General features: G+C 39.5%; 3 protein-coding genes across 5 annotated transcripts; 2 read left to right on the top strand and 1 right to left on the bottom strand.

Moving 5' to 3' along the window:
• Positions 1–285: 285 nt before the first annotated feature.
• LOC131790353 (uncharacterized) lies at positions 286–4982 on the bottom strand. Its single transcript, XM_059107554.2, has 9 exons — positions 4609–4982; positions 3065–3235; positions 2544–2618; positions 2234–2321; positions 2034–2096; positions 1778–1824; positions 1476–1664; positions 1070–1136; positions 286–734 (listed from the first exon to the last, which is right to left on the bottom strand). The coding sequence occupies exons 1-9, from the start codon at positions 4734–4736 to the stop codon at positions 585–587; spliced, it is 978 nt and encodes a 325-aa protein (XP_058963537.2). The 5' UTR covers positions 4737–4982; the 3' UTR covers positions 286–584.
• Positions 4983–5430: 448 nt separating this feature from the next.
• On the top strand, positions 5431–18210 carry LOC131790348 (scavenger receptor cysteine-rich type 1 protein M130). The gene is made up of 16 exons (XM_059107547.2): positions 5431–5533; positions 6745–6930; positions 7726–7991; positions 8198–8456; positions 8740–10553; positions 10628–10799; positions 10974–11690; positions 12067–12423; positions 12706–12963; positions 13044–13249; positions 13393–13516; positions 13751–14053; positions 14257–14529; positions 14743–15012; positions 15488–15781; positions 16239–18210. The coding sequence occupies exons 1-16, from the start codon at positions 5449–5451 to the stop codon at positions 16487–16489; spliced, it is 5835 nt and encodes a 1944-aa protein (XP_058963530.2). The 5' UTR covers positions 5431–5448; the 3' UTR covers positions 16490–18210.
• LOC131790310 (CST complex subunit CTC1) lies at positions 18072–27919 on the top strand. 3 transcript variants are annotated; one of them, XM_059107499.2, is made up of 22 exons: positions 18072–18209; positions 18346–18601; positions 19082–19212; positions 19341–19434; positions 20276–20414; positions 20711–20767; positions 20988–21066; positions 21375–21461; positions 21932–22030; positions 22222–22389; positions 22645–22706; positions 22912–23011; positions 23176–23253; positions 23543–23661; positions 23866–23904; positions 24240–24567; positions 24909–25933; positions 26215–26477; positions 26602–27004; positions 27105–27276; positions 27355–27499; positions 27675–27919. In XM_059107499.2, the coding sequence occupies exons 1-22, from the start codon at positions 18153–18155 to the stop codon at positions 27824–27826; spliced, it is 4053 nt and encodes a 1350-aa protein (XP_058963482.2). In that variant the 5' UTR covers positions 18072–18152; the 3' UTR covers positions 27827–27919. The 3 variants fall into 3 exon arrangements, with proteins under 3 accessions (XP_058963482.2, XP_066022091.1, XP_066022092.1); XM_066165994.1 differs by having other exon boundaries at positions 18108–18191; XM_066165995.1 differs by lacking the exons at positions 18072–18209; positions 18346–18601; positions 19082–19212; positions 19341–19434; positions 20276–20414 and adding an exon at positions 19492–20234.

Below are 27919 nucleotides of genomic sequence, written 5' to 3'. Positions count from 1 at the left end.
AACGAACGCAACTTGATCTCACGAAATAAAATATATAATCTATATCTTCAACCTTCATAAAAACTAACTTATTTCCGGACACCCTATTTCAAAAGAAATGTTCCAATTAAAACCACTCTTAAGTAACGTGCTACTTATTGGTGCTACATAAAAAGTTTTCATCCTTATTATTATTTGCTAAATGGTGCAGCAAACTACTTTTGAGTCATATGTACCGGAGGTACATTAGATTATAGGAAAAAGCGGGAGCTGATTAGACAACAGATAAATCATTACGATCGCGTGTTGACTACAAACGGCTGCATTTTATTTACAATACTATTATAAGATGTGTGAAATTTACAGTTTGAAACGCGGTGTCGTACTAACGTAACATTATTATTCCCATTTGAATAGCACGCTAAGGTTACTGGGTCTGGGAATCCTCAAGAGCAAAGTGCTTGCAGCACACTACACTAAAAAAACAAATTCTGCGTAAATGCAGGCATCGTAGTGTCCGACTGTCTGACTGCCAATCAGTCTGACTGTCTCACAGTTCGACCAATTGGCTGAAAGACAAATTGAATTTTTAGACCCTCTAATCCTTAAACTCTGTCATAGTCATGACACATCACTTTTTGATCCAACTGCTCACTGCTCTTCTGACTATCAGGTTGATTATCCTGTTTAGTCTCAAGCTCAAATTCCGTCATTATCATCCTGTGATCAGACAAAGTGAACTCCTTGGGCCACTCCTATCAACAAAGAAAGAGGATCTTTGTAAGTAATGTACATCAGCAGCTGAAATGTCAATCGAACCTTCATTATACTAACTCGATCAGAGAACCCCAAAGCAGAAACTAGTATCAGCTTTACATATCCTTTGATCATTTGATTTCACAATCAGTTACTCTACAGACAAAATGAACTTCACGTTATTTGTTTGGGAACTACAGGTAGGTAGGCCGGCCATATATTGTGTTTACATGTATTTTAATTAAACTTTTCTCACTACCAACTCCTGTGGTATCATAATAATTAAAAACTAAAAGGTTAACAAAGCCCTGAATAGTAGCAAAGTAAACATTACTTCATCAGTGAATTCTGCCGGCAACACTATGGATTTTATAGGAACAAGTTGAGATTGAGGTGGATTTCTGCAAAAAACAAAGAAAATGAATGTGAAGAAAAACAATTTAGTGGATAGAGTCAGGTCTGACAGTTTGCTTCTGTCATCTCACTGACACAACTCATCTTTCAATGCAAATAAATAAAAAAGTAGCTGAAGAGTTTCAAAATACACGTGCTAACAATTTCACTTAATGTAAAAGGCCATGTATCATTTTCAATGTTATAATCAAAACAAGGCCATCATTAAAAGCCTTGTCATTCTAATTTCAGAACTTAACCACAGCGAAGCTTTTCTAGTGATGTAATTAAAATTTGTTGGGCACACTCTGACCTTTAAACTAAAATCTTAAAATGTGAACTCTCACCTGTAAAATATATAATCTACAAGTATCTCTTCACCGCTATAAAGTCTGTGTGTTACACGAGGTTCTCTGCAGTGCACAGTTTTGTATGATGACACAAAACCATTTTCAATCACAAAGCCATACACCTCATCTTCTGGGCAGCCATTAAAATCTCCTGCTAACACCACAGGTATGTTTTCTACATTATTTCTGTGAAAATATCCAGACTTAAATGTTAGACATATTAAATCATCATACTTGTGAGTGTAAAAGCTGTTGTTTATCAACTGAAGCTTTAGGTTTCTACAGTAAAATACACTTACTTCTGCTGATATGATTCAATTTCGTTTTTCACTTTCTTTATTTGAGACTGTAAAGAAAATAATCAAACAAAAATTTAAATTCTGACAACATAATTAGCTTCCATTTACAACCAATTCATAATTTAAGTATGATTATAGCCCACAAATATTTAAATTGAGAAAAGTATGATGGGGTTAAGCTTGACTTCACTAAATGTTTTACCATGCAATCTAGTTAACTATCAAACAAATATTCATAAATTTTTTGCGTGCTCACCATTCGTAGCAATTGGTCAATGAAGTTTGAGCAATATGTCAGATGTGTTGTCATAAGCACAATCTAATGTGATAAGATAATAAAATTGTTACTGTTAAACTAACTCTCAGTGCTTGTTTTTAACCAATAACAGGTTTTAGTGACAACAGATTTAACTGGATATATACTTCAAGATACAGATCATTCACAGAGCACAATACCTCTTGCTCATTTGGCAACAGAAGGTGGACTAGTAAAGCTACTCTGCGATTCATATCATTGAAACGAATAGGACATATAGACAGTATGCTGCAAAAAAAGGAAAAAGAAAGTAAAAAGAAAGAGACAAGACAGGAAAAGAAAGAGAAAAAAGTGGAAAATCATTCAGTTTGAAGACATTAACTTGTAGCAAATGTCTCTATGTAACAATCAATATGTATTCAGCCTAAAAATGGAACTCCTTCTATGCTTTGTAACAGTTATACTTTTTCTTGCATCATAAAGAAGCCACATAATAATAAGAGAACTTACCTAATTGAGCGATCAATCAATAATGCGAGGCCATCTGTCTTAAAACCGGTCCTCTTTAGTTTTATTATTCTGTATCTACAACAGCAAAGTAAAATGAATATGGTTACATTAAGCATATTATACATGATTTGAACTCATCTTGACCCAATACCAATGAAAAATTATTTATATCAAATCTAAGCTGGCACACTTTAATAATAATACCTTATGACACATGAACTTTGAGATTCAAAGCCAGGCTCAAACTCACATTTTACCCAGTTGTAACTCATTATGGTTATAGTCACATCTTAATACTGAAACTTACAAAATAAATGAAAACTATAACATTTAAGTGGGTCTAATTCAGCTTGAAATTTTTTCAGGAGGTTAGCAACAGGACTGCTGTAGAATGCATATTGCATAATGAGTTGTAATCCTCAAGGTTTACATGTTTTAAGGAATGGGGTGACATTATCTTGGACATGAGTGAAGATCAAAGACATGAATTTGTTGGACAACCTATAAGAAACAAATCTTACTTTTCTTCAAACTGTGTATCAAAAAGTTCCATGACATCACCATGAAACCAAAATTCTTGAAGACAAATAATGTCCACACTAGGCTTCTGTTTAGATATAAGATCAATAATGGCGCGGAATCTTGGTATGTATAGGTTGGGATTACTGCTTTCACTGCGATCCCACCAGCCACTGAAATGTTACAAGACAAATAATTATACACTTAACATAATCATAGCAGTCTCCATCATGTGCATTATCCTAAGCTCGTGATGTCCCATTTTTCAAAAGCTCTGTGATAAATGAATTTTCGTGCCTGTAAGTCTGTTCATGACAGAATTCCATTTGCTAACCATGATCACACACTAGCCATTTTATTCCAAAGTAAGTAAACAGTATTATTAACACCACAGGCAGACCACACTATGTGTTCATGGTTCGTTATTGTTGACATGAGACAAACAAAATTTATGAGGGTTACAAATAAAGCTCTGAAATTGCATATCAAAATTACATCTCAGTTTAAATATCTCATTATCATTAAATGAAATTATAACCGATGTATTTGTGGTATTTTTTTGCCTTCTTGGGCCGTTTGAAGTGTCTTTTTACTAAATTACTATAAACGGCCTCCAGCCAAAAGTAATTATGATAATATTAATAATAAACAATCTTTAAGGAGGAAGCGCCCGTCACGTAAATACATGGTTTTCAGGGAGGAAATATAAAATATACGGTGTATATCTAAACATTTTTATCCATCATTTAAAATATTTATCCATTAAGAATCTTGTAAGTTTTTTTTTTTCCTTAAAAATTGAGCATGGCATTGGCCTTCTTAAAAATACTGGGAGGAACATCCAGTCATTTGTAAAACGGAAGTAGGACACCCTCTTTCCAAATTCCGTTTTGGGTTTAGGCAGTCTAGGTAAGTAGCCATTTCTAGTGTTGTAGCCATGCAAACTTCTCAATGTCGATTTAAAACTTTAAAAATGTTGCGGAATGTCTCCTTTGATTGCATTTTCTACGGTGGTACAACAATGAAATAGACGTCTTCCAGCCAGAGGGAGCCAATTCAGACACTTCAGAGCTTCTGAAGAAGACATCTTGCCTAACTTAATTTTCTTCGCAAATTTGTTCTGAAAACTTTGCAATTTTTCCATTTCTGATTTTAGACCGGGTTGATCTCCCCACACTGTGTCGGCATAGTCTAGGTGTGGCAGCACTAGCCCATTGTAGAAGGCTATGCGAGTTCTATTGTCTAACATATGCAAAAAGACACTTCAAACAGCTCAGGAGGGCGCAAAAAATACCACATAAGCATCGATAAACATTCGATCTAACTTCATAGAGATATTCAGACCAAGATGTGAGTTAGATATGCAATATTAAAAGCTTTATTTATAACCTTCTTAGATTTTGTTCCTCTAATGTCAACAATAATTAACCACAAACATAAAGTGTAGTCTTCCTGCGTTAACATATGATGTAGGCGAAGAACTAGTACAAAAGAAACCTTAAATTGTGTTATTCCACGATGTGTTGCAATAAAAAGATGAGCTTACCTTAACCAATTGTAACATGGAGCTAGGACATTAAAAGTAGCGATGCGTACGGTTTGTTTTGCCACCGATTTGTCGCTCATGATGTGAAGAACTCGACGACACGTTAAAAAGCAAAAATTTCGGAGCATATAGTGGACATCCCATGCTAAAAAAAGCCAATCGCTTCAAGGAAAACGAGAACATGCTCTGACGTAACACCGTCAGCCATGCTTGATTGGTAACAACAAGTGTTTCAGGTCAGCGGAGGAGACAATGATCTAGGTAACTATGTCATGTATAGGGAATTATTATCCCCTATACATATTATGTCCTTTACACACACATATAACGTTCTATACTCTACATTAAATAATTCCCTATACATGACGTACCTAGGATGACTGGATGATATGTCTTCCGTTATGATACCTAAGCATTTTTTCACCTTGTGACCTCCTGAATAATCTGTGAAAATTAGTTGGTTGTTTCGAAAAAAATTGTAGACTAAATTAGGGCTTTCGTCTTTGATACTTTCTTGTTGTTCTGTATTTTTACCGTCGACAGGAAGAAGTTAGTGGAAAAAATATCGGCGTATACAGTATTTCCCAAAATTCTTTACGTGAATATCACTTTAGGAAACTGAAAAAACTTGGAAACTCGACAGAAGTGTATAAGGAAATTGGGTATTTGTTTTTTCTTAAGTATTATTAGTTCGTAAGCTCACAAGTTAAAACGCATTATGACCACAACACAAAGCCCTATAGGGGCCCCTCAGGGAAGAATTCTTTGTTGTGGTAAAAAGCACATAATTTGTATGCAACATTTATGAGATCGAGCCCATCAACCAGAAACGACACCCTGATGGCGGTAAGAGCTAGGCTGATAGCATTGCTTAGTAAAGCAGTTTTGCTTTTCTCGGTTTACTCTGTTGCTTCAAGTCATTCAGGTAAGTATTAACTCTATTTGACCTGTATGTGTTGCTATCCGCACATAGAACAAGTCCATTATTCCTTTACATAATTGTCTTATGTTTGTTTGCATCTCGGGAGGAGTTATATTTTCGAAATCAGCAGAACAAGTTAAAACTTCGTTTCTGATGGGAAACCGCCTTTTTAACTCAGCTCAAACTGATAAAGGTCTGGGAAATAAAAGCCATCAAAAAAGAATAGCAGATGTACAACTCTATGAGATCTAGAGTTACAGATGAAATTCAAGCAAGCAGTATTATAATCGAGTGGAATAGAGTTGATCATGCAAAACGAACTTATGCAAAAATGGGAGCAAAAAGAAAAATATCGCAAATGTGAATTACATCCAAAATAATCAGAAGCAATTAAAAGTTTGAAAATTACAAGGAAATCTGTAAAAATCCGAAAAAAGCACTCGTTAATACCTCTTGAATATATAGCGACAAAGATGATAACAGAATCCTAAGCTCGATAGTTAACTTCTTTATTGTGTCTGTGCGTGTTAACTCACGTGTGACTGTCTTGATTTGAAGTAAACAATTTTCAAAAAGCAAGATAACCTCGGATCCACTTTAGTTATGTTATTTATATTATAGCATGTAATATGAGAATATAATCTAAATAACAGCACAACTCTGGCCGCAAAATCGTAAGCGGAATAAATTTTCAACCTCCAAGACCTCTTCACAGACATCTTAAATCCCAGCTATGCTCCACTCCAAGATATATTTAGCAGTTAGAAATCTCGTGACCTACTTCATTGTTAAACCAAAGTGTCATGAATGGAGCTTTTGGAATAAGGCTTAGTCGGGTAACTAATGTACCTAAAAACAATAGGTTCTCCAGATTATTATCATGATCATATTGTGCCTTCGTTAGGGAGTTTTCTCTGAGCTGACTGCGAGAACTAACAAACCTACCACAGTGCAATATATATATATATATTATTTTTTGCAGACGGGATTTTTCTGAGAAAATGGTATTTTTCTTAACTCACCCGCTTCTCCTAAATCGTCAACCATACGGTGATATTTGTATTCAGCGAACACCCAAATGAATCTTAATAGTGCCCGCTTAATTAGTGACTTTCGCTTTAATCCGTGCCGAGCCTGCGTCTGTCTCATGAAGGTGACCCCTAGAAACACCAAACACGGATATGAACCCTTTTAATCTTCTCTTTATATTTCAGAATCTTTGTGCCCTGAAGGAAAGTTCGCAAATATTGCGCGGATCTGTGTACCAGAATGTGCTACGGGATACTATGGTGATACACTTACGGGAACCTGCCAAAAATGCTCCTCAAATTGTAGAACTTGTTTGAATGGTGATAGAAACGACAGATGTTCCAGTTGCAATCCTCCTTGGTATCTGAAAAGTATGCATACTATTCATACATAATATACATATGTACATATATATAACGCTCGATTGAATAGATGTGGGAATTTTGTCATGTTTCGGCAGCCTCATCGTATCAGAATTTTCCCTCGTTTGACGACCGACAAGTGGATGAGACAGCGCACCTTCTTAGCCGCGGTCAAGCTTCACCTGAACTTTCCGAATTATTTGATACATCAGTTGATTGACAGGGTGATTTTGACTAAGTGACTGACCAACTTTTTAAAGGTATAACTAGTTAGCTGACCGACTAACTGATTGACTGATAGGCAAGTTGACTTATTGGCTGACTAGTTAACTTGCTGACCGACTGGCTGGCTGACTGACTGACAGACTGGCTCCCTGACTGACAGGCTGGCTCCCTGACTGACTGACTGACAGGCCGGCTGACTGACTGACTGACACTCTGGCTGACTGACTGGCTGACTGGCTGGCTGACTGACTGACTGACTGACTGACTGACCGGCTGGCTGGCTGACTGACTGACAGGCTGGCTAGCTGACTAACTGACTGGCTGACTGACAGCATAGCTGGCTCACTGATTGACTGACTGGCTGACTTAGAGGCTAGCCGATTGATTGGCTGACTGACTGACTGACTAAAGGATGACTAAGTGACAGACTGCATAACTCACCACCCAACTAACATAATATTTAAGCGATTTCTTAACCGATTTCCCAACGTACCGGCCGACAGCGGTTGCGAGAACAATTGCATGCTGCTCTTCATTTTATATTCAAACGTTAATCTTTATGCTTAATTCTATTTATAGAAGCAACATGTGTCCAGACTTGTGATAATTATCTTACCAAGGGTCCTCCTGAGACAGAGATTAGACTCGTTGGTGGAAGTAGTCATCTTGAAGGCCGCGTTGAAATTAATCACCGTGGGATCTGGGGCACCATTTGTGATGACTTGTGGGATATTAGTGACGCGGATGTTGTTTGCCGTGAACTGTTGCTAGGAAAGGCCCAAGAGGCTGTATCTTTTGGAAGACTGGGTAGAGGAAAAGATTCACAGCCAATTTGGCTATCAAAGGTTTGGTTGATTATTTTTGTTTAATTTGAGTGGCTATATTTTCTTCAGCAGCAAGTACAGTAGTCAATATTTGTGTACAGTAATTATCTCTGTATTACTTTGGCACCTGTTAGTCTCACCAGGTGTAAAGGGAGACAGGGGGGGGAGTGTGGAAATCTATTCCTATCCTCATACCCTGAGAGTATCCTATATTTGGTCTCTGAAAGGTACAGTGTAGTGGAAATGAGACACGCTTGGAGCGATGCCAACACCATGGGTGGGGCAATCACTCATGCAGCCATTTTGAAGATGCTGGTGTCCGATGCAAAGGACCTGATATATCCAGAGAATGCGTCAGCTCCTGTGGAGATGGATATTACCGCAAGAAAGGAAAGAAACAGTGTGGTGTATGCTCTACGAGCTGTCTTACCTGTGAAGGCTCCTCTACAGTCTGTACCAGTTGTGACGCTTTCCGATTTCGTAAAGGTACAGTTTAGGAGAGGGTGTTAGTGGTGCAATTAATTCGCCTGCTGGTTGATTGAGGACATCAGTGGGCGGCACTTCTCAGAACCCACCGAATGTGACAAGGACACAAGAGAATGAGGCTTTTAGAGAAAGAAAGCTACTTATTCAGGGGAGAAGATAGTAGGATTACCTTAAATCTCCAAAACCAAAATTGGGAACAATTATTCTGCAGTAAACGTAAAACTAAAACTTATAATGAGTGGACCTGGTACCTATCGATTCCAAATATCTTTCATTTAAACAGGTAAAAGCTGCGTTACATCATGTGGACAGGGTTTCTATGGTGATACCTCTGATCGACAATGCAAACCATGTGATCCAGGATGTCGCACATGCGCAGACGGAACCTCGTCCACCGCTTGTACAACTTGCCCAGATGATCGATACTTAAAAGGAGACGAGTGTGTCGTGAGCTGCGCACCTTCGCTTGTCGGTCAAAGACGACGCATGCGCCTAGCAGGGAAAAATTCCACCGAGCTGGAAGGTCGTTTGGAAATTTTTGTAAACGGCGCCTGGAGCACGGTTTGTGACAAGACCTTTAATTTTCCTGAGGCAAGCGTCGTATGTCGGCAGCTTAGGCTTGGATCCGCCGTAAAAGCTGTCAAGAAGACTGTGTACGGACTTGGAAGCGGTCCAATATGGTCCAGAGACGTAAAATGCACTGGAAGAGAACTAAGTCTGTTCGAGTGCAAAACTACGCCTCGCGCACGTTCGGGTTGTTACCATAGCAGCGACGTAGGAGTTGTTTGTTCTGGACCAGTGCGTGGCGAGCCACCGATTAACCAGTGCTTGAAGCGATGCAACCCTGGCTGGTACAAGAATGACTTTGATGTCTGTAGTTTGTGCGCATCACAGTGTGCTGAATGTTCAGGCAATAGCTTCCGCTGTACTAAATGTAAGGAACCTAAATTCTTAAAAGACAATACGTGCGTTGATAAATGCAACGATGGAGAATATGGACACATTCCTTCGCGAGAATGCCGAAAGTGTAACACAGAAAAATGTGTGACGTGCGCAGATGGAAACGATGAAAATGACTGTAAGTCATGTACATCTCCTAAAGCGCTGAAGAATGGCACCTGTACGGAGAGTTGTGGGCCTGACATGTATCATAAGAGGGGAGTCTGTGTCAGTAAATGTGGTGATTTATTTTATGAGTTTGCTGGAAATTATTCTTGTCTCCCCTGTCCACCTGAATGTTTGCAATGCGTATTCAACAGTGTGAAGGGTCTACCTCATTGTACAATATGTGCTCCACCCCTTGTGTTCGACAACAACGTTTGTCATATCAACTGTTCTGGCTCAAAGGTGGCCGTACCAATAAGAGCTCTGAATAATTCATATCCGAATTCAGCGCTGGTTCGACTGAGTAACGGTTCCGACTATCTTGAGGGTGTGCTGGAGATATTTCACGATGGAGTTTGGGGAACCGTGTGTGATGATGGATGGGACGCGAAAGAGACCTCAGTAGTATGTAGAGAGCTTGGCCTCGGCAAGGCTGACACAACGGCATCCCTTGGCCACATCCTAAAACAGCCAAGGGAGGCGCAGGGCAAACTTTGGTTAGATGATGTTTTCTGCACGGGAAGCGAGAAAACCTTGCACGAATGTCGACATAGTCCTTGGGGGAAAACGAATTGCAGGCACGACGAAGATGCGGTTCTCCGTTGCACAGGGCCAGGAATACGCAAATGTCAACAGAAGTGTCCTGCCAAATTTTACGAAAAGGGAAAGGTTTGCTTCCCATGCAATATCAACTGCAACTCTTGCGAAGGTGGTCCTAATAAGTGTAAAACCTGCCTGACCGGTTATTTCAAGAAGAATGAAACATGTGTCGCTGATTGTGGTCGAGGCTTCTATTCTGCTGGTATTACATGTTTGAAGTGTAATAAGTCGTGCAGTAGCTGTGAGGGGACACGTAGTAACTGTACATCGTGTCCCAAGTCTAGATACAAGAAAGACTCAAAATGTGTGACTGACTGTGAGCCGGGGTTCAAGCCATCCTCCATACCATTTGTGCGTCTAGTTGGACCGACACCGTTTGAAGGACGCGTTGAGGTATCAGTCTTATTCACATTTCAAGAGCTGCTGGTAATGTAAGTTTCACTGCTGATTGATTTCTTTGCTTACAGATTTACCACGGAGGCAGGTATGGCAGCGTTTGTGATGACTTCTGGGATATAAAAGATGCTAACGTTGTGTGTAGAATGTTAGGGATGGGAAATGCTACAGCTGCTGTAAAACGTGCAAAGTACGGATCATTAGAAGACGGGCCAGTTTGGATGGACGATGTTAATTGCACTGGTAAAAATTGATTATCTTGCTGTCACAATTGTAGACGTTATGAATAAACGAGAGAGTTAGCCACATGCAGCAGTTTTAGCACGCATGTCTTCGGTTAAATATCTTTGTTGCTTAAAAAATGTTTTTGTAGCATGAAACCAGATCACATTAAAAGGTATCTTGTTCCGGTTTTAGGGAACGAACTTTCTTTGATTGAATGTGGATTCAATGGATGGGGAATTGAAGATTGTACTCACTCTGAAGATGCAGGAGTTATTTGTCAGAGTCCCGGTAACAGTCAAGACTGTTTTTCAAGCTGTAATCTCAGTAACGGATACTTTTTGGACAGAAACAATGGGTGTGGTAAATGTAGCAGTGAATGCAAAACATGCTCGGGTACTCCCGAAAATTGCACCACATGTCCACAAAATACCTTCCTCAATATGACGGGCAACATGACGTTCAACTGTGCCTCTTCATGCGTAGAGCGTTACTTTGCAGATCCTCTCACTCAACACTGCATGCCATGTGGCATAAATTGTCAAGACTGTGAAGGTCGTAAAGATAACTGTACTGCCTGTGCAGGGAAATTTCTTAATAACTCAAAATGTGTTGATCAATGTTCAGAGAACGAGTTGACTGTGAAAGGTGTCTCTGGTATTCGTTTAGCCGGTGCAAACTCAACAGTGGAAGGAAGAGTGGAGGTACTTCATGACGGAATATGGGGAACCATCTGTGACGATTCGTTCGATATGATGGACGCTAAAGTGATTTGCAGGCAGCTAAAACTTGGAAAAGCAGTCGAAGCTCTTGGGAGGGCGAAGTATGGTATGGGAACCGGGCAGATTTGGATTGATGATTTACGATGTGTTGGAACGGAGAGAAATATCCGGCATTGTAAGATGAAAGCTGGTAAGTGCACATGTATCTTAGAGAGGCACATTCCAAATTTTGTTAGAATAAGGACATTCACCTTTCATTTTAGTAACTGATATAAGTACGCTTCCCTTTTCAGAAACTAACAGGGTTATGATTTCCGATTGGGTGGATTCCTCCGGAAAAGAACGAGTCAAACTAAAAAAACAGTAGTCAGTTTCATGCAAAAAATGGCTTATTAAAATGAAATAACGGTCTTAGTCTCCCTGCAGCTCTGTTCATAGATAGCCTGGCCGTATTTTAGGCGGAACTCTCGTTGAACACTCATTTGTTTTCGCCAGCATTTAACTCAAGAAGATTCAAGTATACCTTATTTTGTAATTGTTGTCGTCTCTACGTTGTTGTTTTTCAGGGGGAATTGGAAGTCATAACTGCAGACATACTGAGGACGCAGGAGTCAAGTGCTCAGGTCCAGACATGTCCCAGAAATGTGTGACATCATGTGGTTCTGGTTTCTTCAAAGGAGAGAAAAAGAAATGCGAGCGATGCGCCATGAAATGTAAAAATTGTTATGGATCAGCCTCATCTTGTACTAGCTGTGATTCTCCGTACTTCTACGCTTCCTCAGATTGTGTCAGAAAATGTCCGCCTGGTTTGTATGGTGACACTAAAGAGCGTTTGTGTAAGCCCTGTGACAAAGTGTGCCAGACGTGCTCAGATGGCGAAACTGGAGATAAATGTCGGTCTTGTCCAAACGGATTGTTCCTCAGTGAGTGCTAAACTACTTGTTAATTCACAAAACTGTAACTTGGTAACCTACCCAAGATATGCGACTTAACAAACTTGTTACGGTATGGCTCCTTTTTGGTAAAGATGGACAAATTGAAGTCGTTTATAAAGCTGACACAGCGTATTGTATTTTTGATTGTCAATCATTTCGACGGGCACGATAAAATCTTATTCAGTCATAGAATTTACGAGGTTAAGACAGCCCCTGCATTGAACAGTCTTCCCTTACAACACACTAACGTCAATCGTTTTGTATTCTCAGATGGCAGTGCCTGTGTCAAGGACTGCGGTGACCTCCATTCCGTGTCATCATTATTCTTGCCAAGGCCACAAGAGCCGGTGGTCAGATTAGTAAATAAAGAAGGAAGCAGGGGGCAGGGGCGAGTAGAAGTGCTGTATGAGGGCGTATGGGGAACTGTCTGCGATGATGGTTGGGACATAAACGACGCTAGCGTTGTTTGTAAAGAGCTTGGCTTTGGGAAGGCGAAAGAAGCTTCGAAACACTCTAGCTTTGGAAAGGGTAAGTCTGTGTTTCACTTCGAAAAACCTGATTTAGACTTTGGTATAAAAACTGCCTTTTTCATGATTTCCTCCACAAAGGAATCGGAATTATCTGGATGGATAACGTGAACTGTCTCGGTTATGAGTCCTCACTTACCCACTGTCGTCACGTTGGCTGGGGTGAAGGTAACTGTGATCCAAACCACGCAGAAGATGCAGGTGTGATCTGTGATAACACGACTGTAGAAGAACTCAGCAATAACTTTTGTAGGAAGGTCAACGATGGTTCATGTGCTGATCTTCAGGTACTTAACTTTAACCACTGAAGACATAACTTCTGACGGAGCTCACTCATTCCGTTTACAACGACAAGATCTCTTCTTACATTAAAAGCAAACCATTGATTGATGACTGTGATTTCCTTCTTTTTCCTATTCTTCATTGTTAGCTGTGTGACAGTCACGCGGGAGTAACGTGTGTAGACTTGGACCTTTACAACCAAAAAGGAGAGGAAGAGTCCGTGTGTATGAGATGTCCAAATGGTTACACAGGTGACGGACAGAAATGCAGAGGTATTCAGTTCGATCATCATCTTCTTATGTTAGATGTTAATGTTTGTCTTGCATTTGTTCAAAATGTTATTTGACGTGATGATTAGATAACGCAGGTGGGATGGGTGAGGCCATTGTGGTTTGTGCTCTGGTTTTTTTCGAAGGCACGTCATGCAACATTTGAAACTGGTAAACACTGATTCAGACAAACCTTTTAAAATCAATTTCTCTTTTTTTGTCATAATTACATTCTAGTTATTGCCTCCAAGCCCCCAATATTTGACAAGAAGCCAAACAAGTTGGAAAACGTGAAATTTCAAGATGCATTTAGCCTACAGTGTTCCTCTTTGCCTCCAGTGGTATATCCGTCCGCGTGGGACTGGAGGAAAGATGGGAAGCCACTCTCTGTCAACGACATAAGATCCAGGAGGATTACTTCTATATCCGGGACTTTGGTAGTGAGATCTGCTGCTGCAGAGGATACTGGAAACTACACATGCGTGTTAGTGAACAGTGCCGGATCAGTTGAGAGTGACCCGGTGATGGTTGTTGTAAAAGGTTTGTTCAAATTGTCGGCCATGTTGTTAGAATCACAATCAACTGAAACAAAATTTAAGCTCAGGTGGGGTTTTGAACAGTATAGAACCCTGACAGAAAATTAAGTAAAGGCGTGTAGGTGACGATAAAAACATGAGGTATTAGGAATACAATAGAAAAGAGGAGTAAAGAAAAGAAAAATATATGTCATTTTTTCCTTCTAGTCCCTCCCCAGATCCCTGGCGTCGTATCAGCCGACGTTGCCAAGGGCGACAGTACAACTCTGGCTTGTTTAGTGTCCAGCTTTCCGCCGTCAAACATCACATGGCGATACAAGGACAAAATCATTGGCTCGGATAACATTAGATACAACGTCAATGATAGAAACTTTTCTATTCAGATAAAAAACGTAAAATTTGAGGACGCTGGGGACTACGAGTGCGAAGTTATGAATGAGTTAGGATCAGCAGTGGCTTATGCAAAACTTGAAGTGGGATGTAAGTGGTATGGTGTGTGTTTAGGTGTCATTGACTGGTTGATTAATTGACCTACTGACTATTTGACTGACTGACCATTTCCATGCCAATTGACTGTCTGTTGAATTGATTGATTGACGCATCTGATTGATGTACTAATTGACGATGGCCACATTGCTTTAGCCAATGTCGATAGAAATGACAAGTTTTGTCTCTAATTTTCACCTCTTTTAGTGACACTTCGATACACCAAGTTCGAACCAGAGGCCAAGATCAAAAAAATGGGCCAAGATGTCACACTATCATGCGTTGTAAGCGCTATCCCTTCTCCAAATATGGCATGGAAAAAGGATGGAGAACTGGTAACGAATGACGATCGTCATGTGGTCACTCAAACATATTTGACAATACGTAAACTTACTTCAACGGACATGGGAAGATATTACTGTATAGCCTGGAATAAACGAAGTGTAAAGGCCAGGGATGTTCTCTTGTTTGTAACAGGTAGGGATTTGAACAAAGTAGGTTGCAGCTTGACACTGCAAGATGTTCAGCAAAGTAAGCCTAAGACGTGAGCCGGAGACATTAGGTGGTCATGGCTCGTCATATGATACGCCAAGAGTCGACTGTCATATGATATGAAGCGACTTGGAATATGATATAATGCCCTGAATGGTACTCGTAGGCTAGCTGGCTATTCCCTAGTAACCCCCCTGAAAAGGAACTTTCTGATACCCCTTAAACTGTTGTTTCAAGAGTGGTGACAAATCGTCAGTATATAAAATTCAAACAATAAACTTTCCGAGGATGACCCGAGAGTTTTTTGTTCGTTCTCTGCGGTTTAACGATTAGTCCAGCTTGTTGTACTTTCCGGATGAGTGGCAATATATTATATCACTCTTAAACATTGCTATAAGCCTTATTTTTAAAGCAAACATAAATCTAATTTGATTATCCAACTCATTAAAAACTGTTCTAGGGCCTCCAATAATAGACATTTTTCCAGTTGATCAGGATGTTCTCTCCGGAGCCGATGTATCTCTGTACTGTGGAGGATATGGTGATCCTCCTCCGAAGATTATTTGGCGAAAAAATTCCGTGAACGTTGAGACCTCACACAGAATAAAAATTGATCCCGTCCAGGGATCAGGAGAGCTTCAGATTATTTCGGTGACTGTCGAAGATGCGGGAAAGTATGAATGCATTTATAGAAATAGTTTTGGTGAGGCCAGGAGAGAGGCGTCGCTTACGGTGGACGGGCAAACAGGGACAGGTCAGTAGTAAAGTATGTTTATAAAGAAAACATCTCCATGCTATTATAGTTAAGGTGAATAAAATGGCAGCCATAACAACAGCGATTTTACCATTCGGTTAGTGTGTGCATGTGAGGTATGAGAGATTTTGGCAAATTTTAAAATGATGTGGATCATGGGCGAGATGTCTGAAAATGAAGAAAGTGAGACAGAGGGCCTACTGAGCATGCGTTTCCTGAGTTTACCACAAGTTGATGGGTGGAAGCGGAAGTGCGGCTTGATTAATGCACCAGCAGCGTGTGGTTACTCTCCCATTTGGAAAGGCACCAAAACCATTAACAATTACGTCGTTAAAGAAAGTGTTGTACGCCAATTCTTAGTTGTTGGTCGTGAGAACCAGAAACATCAGAAATGTTTCATAGGCTTTTAAGAAGCAGGGAAGTGTATTCAACAACGTTCTTGTGTTTTATATTCTAGAATCAAAAACGAAGGCAGCGAAAGGTCTCAGCACTGGAGCAGTGGTGGGAATCATTGTTCCCCTCGTTCTTGTCAGCCTCCTCGTTGTTGTTGCAGTCATCTTCAAGTGTCGAAAGACTTCGTATTACAGAGGAGACAGACTTATGATGAGCAAACCAACATGGCTCTCTGACTTTAAAACGAGAGTAGCATCATCTTTTGGCAAGGAACCAAAAACAGAGCCCTTAGAGGAGGAAGACATTGATTTATAAAGGGACTAGGAAACTTTACATAAAAAACACTGTGAATTAGAAACTGTTCCTTACAGTAGAGTGATAGAATAACAGCTTATTATAGGCATCAAGTAAGGTCTTAGGTTTTTAGAGAATAGAAATGAGCTTCTGGAGTGAACAGTATGCCTAACTTTACATAAAACAATGAAACACGCTCGCGACATTTAAGCCATTTCCGCTTATTTTATGTGAAGTGTCTTCTGATAACTAGGGCTAGCTCATCACCACACCAAAGGAAAAACTTAGCATACTTGAACAGTTTTCAGCTCGTCTGTAGGATCAAGAGATTGATCAAAGTAGGAGTCTTAGCAGCACCAGAGTAAAACATGGGATTCCCTTTATTTTAAACGCCGGAGTACAATCAAGAGTCAAGACAACTTTCATCAGTTAGGCTTCAATTGCATCGCGAGAGACCCAAATAAAATGCTTTTAAATACCTTTTTTTATTTAATTGAAAGGGTAAAGGCAAGTTTCTAAAGAGCGTTTGGTTCGAAATGAGAGGGAAGGGAGAGATAAGGTAAAAATGTACACAATAAGGTGAGGTGAGGTGCAAGGCAAAAGGAAATACGATCAGAGAGAAAAGATGCAAAATGCGGGGCTTAACTTTTCGACTCCAGATTAATAATCAGTGCCATGTTACTGCTAATGTTAAGTTTAACCACCGGAAAGGAAATTGGTCAGCAACCCTGCTGTAGACAGTATCCAATGGGCGGGAAAGAACTACTGACGACGTTCACTGATACGTGTTTGATGCTGGAAGCCCGGAACAGCCGATGATATAGTGACTGTTTCAGATAAGCCATGTATACTACACTCATACGTGACCATACTCAAACATTTTCATGTACACTCAGTCGGACTGTCCACAACACATACAAACCATATCACCTACAAAAGATACAGATACCGACACTGCCTCCCGTAGCTACAGCAATCTAGACTCCGTCTACAATAGATAAAGCTATTTACGCTGATTGTGATATATACAGCCATTAAAACAATCTAAAAAATTCAGTTATCACAATGAATACAGCCATCTACTCCTTGTACATCAGATACTGCTATCTACACTACACACAGTTATGGTCACAGCCTACGGAAGATACAACTTTCCACACAGCTCGGCTACCTACGCGACGTAAAGCAGATATTTCTTTCTACATATGCGAGATACAGTTATCCACGTTATCTAGAGTAAGTAAAAGAGTCACATACGTCGTCTGGAGCAGATACAGCTGTCTACAATATCTTTACTAGGTATTGCTAGTTGTATTTAAGGTATATATACAAAGGAGAGAGCGGTGGTGCACAAGGCTGTATCTACTGAAGAACGAGTAGATTAACTATCAACTTTAGACAGGTTGATTTTGGAATATATTAAGTCACAATTTGATCAGATTTGAGCACAGCTTTTAAATGAGGTATCAGATAAAGTGAGTGTTTTCCGTTCTTCTATGAAGTACTATTAATTTTCTTATTTACTAATACTCCTCCTGCGACGGTCAGCGGTTTTCCAATTGAAAACAAAAACGACGAGAAATTGCTGAAAGGCGCTATAATTGAATCGGTTGCTTCTTGGTGAAATTCTCCGCGTTGTATGTCACCGTTTTTTCTGATCCCCACAAGAACAACTCATTTTTAAATGAATGATTTCTTAACGCGCTGCAGGGATGATTACCGGGTTGGATTAACACAGAATGTAGGTATCTTAATATATACGGTATGGTGACAACATGAACTCTAACTGTTTGATATGAATGTATTGGGTGATTCGATCATGGTGTTGTCATAACAAATCTCTGCAAATCTAAGTACTTGAACATTGTAAATGACAGGAAAAAGAATGGCTGCGGACGTTTTATTATGATGTGGAAAAATGCATCCGACAAAATGAAAGCGAAGCAGAGTTCGTCGAAGTATGCCTGGCTGTGCTGCGTCAAATCAAAGATTTACGCAGTGTTGGAGATGCAGAAGATTATCCAGACTGGCTTCCTGTCAGTCAGCAAGTTGTACCTCTTAATACACTATTTAGCAATGATGTGTGTGGAGGTTCTTTGTGTAGTCTATTAGCTGAAGAATGTTCAATATCAGGCAAGTGAAATGTACTTCAACTGTATACTAAGGGGAGTGGGGGGGGGGGGTAGTTCAACAATGTACAATTGATGTAAGTCATTCTTTATTTACTGATTAAGACACACTTTAAGTATATGAGTTGTACTTGTCAAGCTACGTAAGTTATTAAGGAACTAAATAACTTTCTATCATCTTATAAATCACCGAAAGTACTGTTAGAGAGCATACTAATCAGTCAATTGATATCCTACAATTGCAGCATATACTTCTTACAGTTTTTGTTTTTGCATGGTGAATGAGAAGGATATATATTGGTGTGTAGTCAGATTAAACTGTCAGTGATGGAAAATGCCTTTGTTTTTTTCTTTAACTTGTTTGGATGGAGACCTACGTTTTTTCCTGTTTAATGACCTACTTATTCTGAAATTCTTGATATTAATATTATGTAGTTAGTAATATGTAGCATATGTAATGAGAAATACATATTCTTTATTGCAGAATACAAGTTTGCTTCTAAATTGCCTTTTATTCTCTTGGGATATTTAACCTCACAACCCAAGTCTTTAAAATCCAGAAAAGCTTCAGGCACTTTGTATGTAGAGGACAACTTCACTGCAGTTGTTTGCGAGGTGGGAGTTGTTTTTGGTTTTCTAATTATTGCAGTATTAATGTATATAATCAATATCACATGTCAAAAGTTAACAAACCCTATGCTGATGGCTCCTTCTCATTTACATTTTAATTTGAATTCTTCCAGATAATAAATCCCAGTGAAGATTACCTTGAGAAACTTTTACTCATCCCTCACTGGAACTATGTTCCCTCATCATCTTCATCAGCAGTTAAGGAAGGTGAGGTTTTTCATGAAGCCAATCAATATGGTCAGATTTATTTACATGTAGCAGATCATGTGTTCTATGGGTGACCTTGGTTTATGTATTGGTCTGTATAATCTATCTTAGCCCATAGTTAATGGAAATAAAATCAGTTGGGGGATAGTCAGTGGATTCATAGTTGATCAGTAGTGATTCAATATTTTGCCAATAGCTGGCACATAGTCAATCGCTGGTTGACGACTAAAATGTAAGCTGACCAATATCTTGATGTTCCTGTAGCTGGCCAAGATCTGGGTTGGGATAGCAGCTGGCTATCAGTTGAGTATTGACTGAGGGTTGATTGACCATCAGTGTACCTGTGTATTCTCTCACTGAACAGCTACAGGCATTAGAAGCAAGAAAAAGTGCATACAGTCAAAACTTGTATTAAAGGGTTACCCACTCGGGATAGTGGAGTGACTACTTAATACAGGTTCCACAGATTAGGGGTATTATAAAAGACCAATACCACAACTGACCACTTACTGTGCAGAATCAAGCTCAAAAATACAACTTTGAGTTTGAGAGAGAAACATGGATTAAAAATTACTCAAGATTGTTATTAGTTTTGTTTTGAGTGGTTTGGCTTTAAAGGGTATTCAATAGAGGTGGATGGAAATACAAACAGGCCTTTGGGACTTGGAAGAGGATGAATGTGACTGCTTGATATGGATGATTGCTTTATGGAAGTGAAACTTACAGTGATTAATTGGGGACTTCACCAACCAACTGCCTATTACAGGGTGCTGCATATTTGTCACTAATGTGTGGAAATGGTGATTTTAACTCTGCTTTATTCTTGTATGTTCATTGTCAGATGTAAAGAATGGTCATGGTGGTTACCTTGAGATCATCAAGACAGGCACACCAATTGTTGTTACTAAAACAAATGTAGCTGATAACAAACTCTCCACAAGTTATGTTTTAAGTGTCAAAGAGTTTCAGGAACAAGGAAGGTACTTTACCATATGGTATATTAGGGTGGCAATTCCTTGATCATTTAGAGAATTTAGACATTTCATCTACTTATTTTATATGGGTGGAGTTGAAATAAGGTGTTGATCAAAATGACCATACATGTAGTTAATGATCCATTTGTGCATCAGTATTTAATTAGGGAGAACATTTTTAAACTAAGTCTGTAGAATAATGGATGCCCTGATATGAGGTTGTGAAAGGAAGGAGTTGAGCCAAGGTGGACTTTGATTTATTTTGCATCAATTTGTGCAGCAGCTTTTCTTTTTCTCCACAGCTCAACAATCAACTTGAATATACAAGGATCCATTTTTGCACTGAGCCCAATTCACAGGTAATTTTATCCACCCTAGTTCCAGATTGCAATTTTTGTTGGTGTTAAATTGTCAGCAAAAAAGGTGATGAAATTGTGAAGTTGTCTTCTTGGACACTCATCACACTCTTCAATTCTCTATCCACTGACTTGCATTTGATGGTCTGTGATAGTGATTGTTTTCTGTCTTGATAAAATGTATTTTTAATATTGGTTACTAATAATCAATCTTTCCTTACAGCATGAGTGTTGGCAAGCCTTTCTTTTTGGTCAAAATTTTCTGCACTGAGACAAGCCTGACAACTTCCTTGGTGATTCAAGTACTGTGAGCCTTCCTTTTTCTTTTTTCCATGGAGGGAGGGGAGGGGGAGGCAGAGTTATGCCTGGTAACAAAGATTTTATCATTTGATTAACAAATGTGGGTAACTGGTAATTTTTCAGTTTTTTTTACCATTAATTTCCTTTATCTTCATTTACACCCAACTATTGATATTTTTTTTTGACCGTCTCCTCTCTTTTTCTTCCTTCCCATATTGATAATTAAGATATGATGTAAGCTTTCTTTGCAGACTTGATAAAGAAAGCAGTGAGGTGTTCAGAGCTGACTTGGCGAGGAATTTTCTTTTAGGGTGAACAGTTTATGTTGTGGCACAATTTCCTTCAAATCAATGAGCAGTATGTGTTCCATAACCTGAGAGAAACTACAATGAACAAGGTATTTTAAGTACGTTTTTTGTAATACAATGCCAAGGGATTTATCAATGATCTTGGAAAAATACTGTTGTAATTGATGCATGTGCGTGAAAGTCTCCTTCATTACATAGGAAAGTACGTTTCAGAAACAGAAGTTTTACGTACATTTACTGTACATTAGTAGAATTTTCACTCCGTGGGCATCCCAGGGACTTAAAAAAGTGCATGTTTGTTTCATGTACATTTAATGTACATCAGAGTAACATTAATTCAGGGGAGATCCGAGGGACTCGAAAAGTGTCCCTTGAGCAGATGTGTTCCTTAAATATAGTTAACAAATACAAAGGTTGATGAAGCCACTTTCTCCGATCGGAATTGACATTTTTGCCTCCTAAGTTGCCCTATGAATAGAATTAATAGTAGCGTGGTAATATATTAAAAAGGAGAGGTCTCACTATGAAACGTGATGCCTGATCTGTATGTCTTCTACAGGGAACACGAAACGAAAGAAAGATCTTTGCCACTACACGCCGTTCAGACTTGAGGAAATTCCGACCAAGAAACGTGAAACGAACTCACGAAGACGAACAGGTACTAAAGAACAATCAAATAAGCTTCACTTAAAACTTAATCTGCACAAAATTGTAGAGGTGAAAGTAACTGAATGGCAAGTAAAAAGTAAAAGAAATTATATTTGATTTTAACAGTTGAAAGCTGGTATTCATCCAAACCAATAAACGAAGCTAATGTGAATAATAAACACCAATACGGTAACTTTTCAGAGAGCATCGAAGCGGCCAAGAATCTCAAAGGAAAAAGATGAGGTCCCGAATAACCGTAGAACATTTTCAAGTCATAACGTCGCGATGAGGTCAGCAGAAACCAACCCGGCTGAGGCAAGAAATTCACAGCCAGAAAAACCAAAGATACCGGTCAATATAACGTACACGGCAAGTAGTACCCTGGTGTTGCCCCTTTGAATTTTCTAAGGGAACATTTTTATGGCATTCTTAATTTGTCATTTCTAGTTCTCTTCAAAGGAATATAAGAAGCAGACAAAAGATAAATGGAAAAAGATAAAATGTGTCGGGCAAAATAAGAAAGCTCTTCATTCAAGAAATTTAGATACATATACAGTACTTCATACCCCCTGCAGTTGCATTGAAAAGACGTATTTCCTTTAAGATCTTGTTCAACACTTTTAGGGCGTTATCACAGGATGCATCAACCGTGAAGCTGGAGTTTTTGAACTGGACAATAAAATAAGGTAAAAGGTCTTTTACATAACTTCTTGAAAAGCAACTTGAGTTACAATATTGCGCTCGACAGCTTACCGAGTCCTGTTATCTTTCGTTTCTGTGATGTCCGTGTAATTTCATAATCACCGATACATGTTTATGCGTAATGAAGTTGTAATTTGAAATTAGCTAAAATTGCTAAAAAATTAGCTAAAATTGTCCTTCGTTTTGTAGGCTGTATATAAGTCACCAGCCTTCTATGAATCTTGGTCGCGGTTTGCGTGTTGGGGCTCACGTGACAGCTTACAATGTACACTTGTGTAAGAAAGGGAAGGTAGGCTGTTTCATTTTGCTATGTAACATTTTATTAAATTTGATTACAAAAACTGCAAAGGTTTTTTTTATAAAGAGGGAGGTCTCACATTAAAGGGCATCAGTAAACTTTGTTTAAAAAGGTGTAGCTAAGCTGCATTTTCCCTAATTTTCTCATCGTTCCAGAGAACTCTTGGCCTGTGCTGCTGCACACAGAGTACTTTGCGGGTGGTGAAGTTCTCTCCTCTAGCTTCACCTTGGAAGGTACATGTATATATTTAAAGACTGAATTATATATAAGTCGTATATCCCTTCAATTTACCTGAAGACAAGAATATGTTTCAGATCTACTTTCAAATTTCCCGTCTTAAGACCTGAATGGAGGGCAGTTTTCAGGAACAAGATTTTACTTGGGTTGAGAAAATGCGAGCACGAAGAGTGGGGGAGGGGGTAGGGTGGGGTGTGCAGCGTATCGAGTTCTGCAGTTTCCATGCGCAGTATCACAAACTGGAAACTTATAATCCTTTACATTTCATATTTCTTCGTGATATAGCCTTTTAACCCATGTGAGAGTCCCTTGGCTTTACTTGGACAAAATCTCACTCTGGGTGATTATGTGGACCTGCTCGAGATGTGCCAAAAAGTTTTGGATAAATTCTCTCCCCTCTACAGGTAATACTATGTCATATCAAACGTTAGAGTTTAATGTCCAGCAGTGAAAGGCAAGTGACCAGAATTCATTGTGATCGCATGCGACGAGACGATATTTCTGAAAGAAATCACGAAGCTAAGATTTAAGAATATAATGCGAGCAAAACTTGTAATAAATGTTATCGCTCAGAAGAACGTTAAAATCTTTTGCGTCTCTTTTTGTAGGACTAGGCAGCTTGTCGCTTACTCCGTTAAACAGAGCAGGTAGGTGGATTTTCCATTTTATTCTATACCGTAAGCTGTAAGGACGATATTACTACTATACCAGGGTCAGAAAGGATTTTGCGATAAAAGGCAACTTTTTCCCCTAATGTTTGATTGTTTTAGTTATTGCGTGACCTATTTATTGTGTAGCTAACAACTGTAGAATGTTAAGTCGACCTTCGAACTTCAATCGAGAAAGAGTGCACAGACAGCGTTTAAGATGTTTAAAGATTATAATAAAGGATGTATTTTGTATAGGCTACTTCTGTTGCAGAATAATATTTTTGACGATGCTTTTTTCTTTTCTCTGCTATGTAATGCTATACAATCTACAGAAAAGAAAAAGAAGATTTCCCGAAAGAGAGTGTATTGGAATTGTTGCTTTCCTTCGTAAAACGCAACTCGGTTACTGCAAATGCTCCTTCAAGAAACATTTATGATGAGTTCTTTGAGGTGCCGCATGAATGTCACCCAAATCATAGCAGTCTACTAACTTTCCCCTGGCTCCCCACAATCAAAGAGTTCCTAGACACTGTTAGTCAGATAAGCAGTAAGAAGCCTTGGTTGAGTGGATTGCCTGGCAGAACAACATCATCGACACAGGCCGAGAAGGAAGAATGGACGTACAAAATTTTGAGTCAAGAAAGCTTCAGTCGTCCGTTGGTAAGATAACGTTTTAGGAGTGTGTGAGATATCATTTTATATATTTTCTTGGGAATCCTTTCTAACCTGGAATTGAGTTTTGCATTGGCAGCGCCACACAAAGTGTTTATAGAAGCGAAAAGTCTTGTTTGATGCTTCGCGTTCTCCACGTTTTTGAACTTATGGAGATGCAGGGCAGTTAGTGAGTGCAGTAAAGATTAAAACTTCAGGCGTTTCTTCAACCGATATTTTCCATTCATCCTCGCTTGCATTAATTTCCCCTGTGTATTGCAGGGTGCACTTTCCATCTGAAGAGGAAGGTTGCTTTTTTGTCTCTAATAGAGTTCTCTTTTTGTTCGTAGATTCTGGGTGGTTGTCTTGGGTACTCTTCAAAAACTGGCAGGTTGCGCTTGCTTGATCAAACGGGAGAAATCAACTGCATGATTGCATCCAAAGACGAAAAACTCACCGAACATGACTGCACAAAACACTGTTGCCAGAAATCTGTTGTCGACGATCAGTGTTCACGTTGTCCCTATTCACAGATCTGGAGTGTAAATGCAGCGATTCAAATCAATATGTTTGAGGTAGTTATGGAGAAATTTCATTCGAGAGGTCTTGTTCAGGAAGATTTGGGTGAAGATCGAAATCGATTATACGTGCAGTTCTCCTTTGACGATACAGAAACTTTGATTCCTAAAGACAAGGGTAAGGCGAATAAATATTATGGAAAAAGGACAAACACATTTGAAGCTGGCACAAAGGATGCAAGTTTAGAAAGGGAGCTCAACAGAAATCTTGAAAGTAAAAGTGATTGTTTTATATGCAAGGTTATTTTTATGGTTAGGAACTGCGAAGTGGCAGTGCTCCGACGATTGAGAGAGGAAGTTTGCTATCCTTGTGGTGTGGAAATAAAAGTTGTCGCCGTTTGTAAAAGAAGAACTCAAGACATGTCTGAGACAGAAAAAGCCGTTCCCTGCTGTTCAAATTTCACTCAATTTCTCTCGGACTTCAAGCTTCAAAAGAAGAACGCAGCTCTAAAACTTGAGAGGAAGAGCTTGTACTTAGCCCACGTTCTTCATCCAGGATGTTTCTACGTCTTGACTGAGACAGTCCTTGACGAAAAACAGTCCCATTTGATACAAAATGGAGACGTAGAAGTACTGATTAGTGTTAGCTCTGATATGCTTTTGGAGAGAATATGCTGGTGTGAAAGTTGTGACTTTAACTCGCCAAAGAAAACAGAAAGCAGCTGTGATATTATCAAGGCACTTAATGGTTTGAAGGAAGATTTCTTGAAGAAAGATACTCTGCTTAGTGTGGATTCTGTTCTTGGTGAAGGAGCCTTTACGGGAGTGAATGGCAACGAGAAGTCTCTAAAGCAAAGGTATAAGAATGAATTATGCAGCTTAGCTACTGTACTTCGTCTCAGCACATGCACATCAACTCTGTAAATGTGTTAGTGATTTTCATCAATGGTTTCTCGAATGCTGTTCAACGTGATGGGTTTTTAGACAGGGAACGCCAATTCTATTTTTTCTAGCACTCTGTCTTTCTGTTTCTCTTCATAGCTCTAATGCTCGAAAGATCCGATGTAAAAATCTTCACAGGGGCTAATTTACGTTATCAACTCAGCTGATAATCTCAAATTACCCTATCTCCTTGCAGCACACAAGTGAGTTTCCATGGGCTGATTGTTAGCCGAGATCTGCGCCAGTCAGACTGTCCTAGTCAGCGGCTTCCAAATGATCTGGTGGAACTGCCTAAGTTTGGTCCAGTTAAGATGTCAGCTATAAAAGATCTACAGCTGGGCTTTACTCTGTTAGAAAACAAGATCATACAGCTGAGAGTGCGTGATTTGCGGTCATCAAATACCATATCTGTTTACCTGGACTTCAGACGAACCACTTACGTTGATGGAATTTTACCTGGTAAGTATTGTACACTTGTATTTATAGCAATCGCAACATTTTCGAATCCTGGAAGTTGTCGGCGACATTGCACTATCTTTGGCTTAAAATTAGAAGATCTTGTTTTTCTTCTTGTTATCATCAGGCGCCGTTGTCCGATTCCGAAGGTTGGTGAGAAAATTCTCCCAAACCAGAAACATGTACTGCACATTTGAGGCTTGTTCTTCAATTTTCGTGGAAAGACGAGCAGCAAATAACTCAGTTACCAGCATCCAGCCGACCCCACATTATTCACTCAACGTTGCAGCATGTGCATCTGGTGAAGCGCGCACCAAAGAACTTCCAAATCAATGTCTTTTCAGACTCATTCAGAGCGAAGCACAAGGGAGGTTTGTTCAGACCATTTCACGTGTATGTTGCAAAGTAATCGCTGTGCAGAGGGCGAGCATGCGATGGCTTTGTAAACGATGCGGTGAACTGGTAGCTAGAAACGAGTGTGCCGCCTGTTGCTTCAGCTCCTCGGGATCTAGGCTCAGTGCTGAAGCCAGGTAATGTTTCAATCACGTAACGCGTTTAGTCCACCGAAGGACGAGCCAAGATATTAAGAGGATTTCAGTGATTGAAATTCTAACTTTGTTTTTCTCACAGATGTGTTGTAGAAGACGGTACAGGCGAAGCTCAGGTTTACGTGTATGACGACCTGGTGCCCACGTTATTGAAAGTTTCCAGTCAGCAGTGGCGTCATCTTCAGGATTTGGCTATGCGCACTGGCGAGTTACTGTACCAGCGACATTGGTATGGTGCACGCGGGCGTGCGAAGGTAAATTAGTTTAATTCGTCGAAAAACCAATTGACAAATTGGAAGAAGGTTAACTCGCGTTGTTTTCTCAATTTTAAGATCAATGAGGGAAGCTTGTCCAGAGAAGCAGGAGCCAAATTGATCTGGGAGAATCATTGTGTTTCATCTCAAGTCTCACGGCGAGTCGTGCTGTATTGTAAATTGTTTCGCTTTAAGAAGAATGGGGCTAACAACACGGAACAAGGTGAGAAACTCATGTTGCGATTTGTTCTTAAGGAAAGTTTGCCTAATGCAGTTATTAAGACGTGACATTGGTAAGTGCGGAAAGAGAACAGAACAGCCATGAAATATTCCTGTAAATAATTAGATTTTTTTTTTCAAGCGGTGTTGTTATCTGATATGTCTTATTCTTGTTCCAGGTTACGAGTCTCGTAGTATTACTGTGGGTTCCACAGAACACTCTACTCTCGTGTTACCCAAACTGCTCTTAAGAGTTATATCCATTACCGAGGTTTGCGCAACAGAGGAAATTCGACAACTGCTTCAACAGGAAAGAAATGGACTTCGGTGACTTGGTTTCGAAGTGAGCCATTGAGTTCCTGGTAGAAAACACCCGTAATCTCTCTCTACATGAAGGGATATCAAGTCAACTGAATAACAAACA

This window comes from Pocillopora verrucosa, chromosome 4 (assembly GCF_036669915.1).
Source record: "Pocillopora verrucosa isolate sample1 chromosome 4, ASM3666991v2, whole genome shotgun sequence".
NCBI lineage: Eukaryota > Metazoa > Cnidaria > Anthozoa > Scleractinia > Pocilloporidae > Pocillopora > Pocillopora verrucosa.
This window is presented reverse-complemented; position numbering and strand designations above follow the sequence as displayed.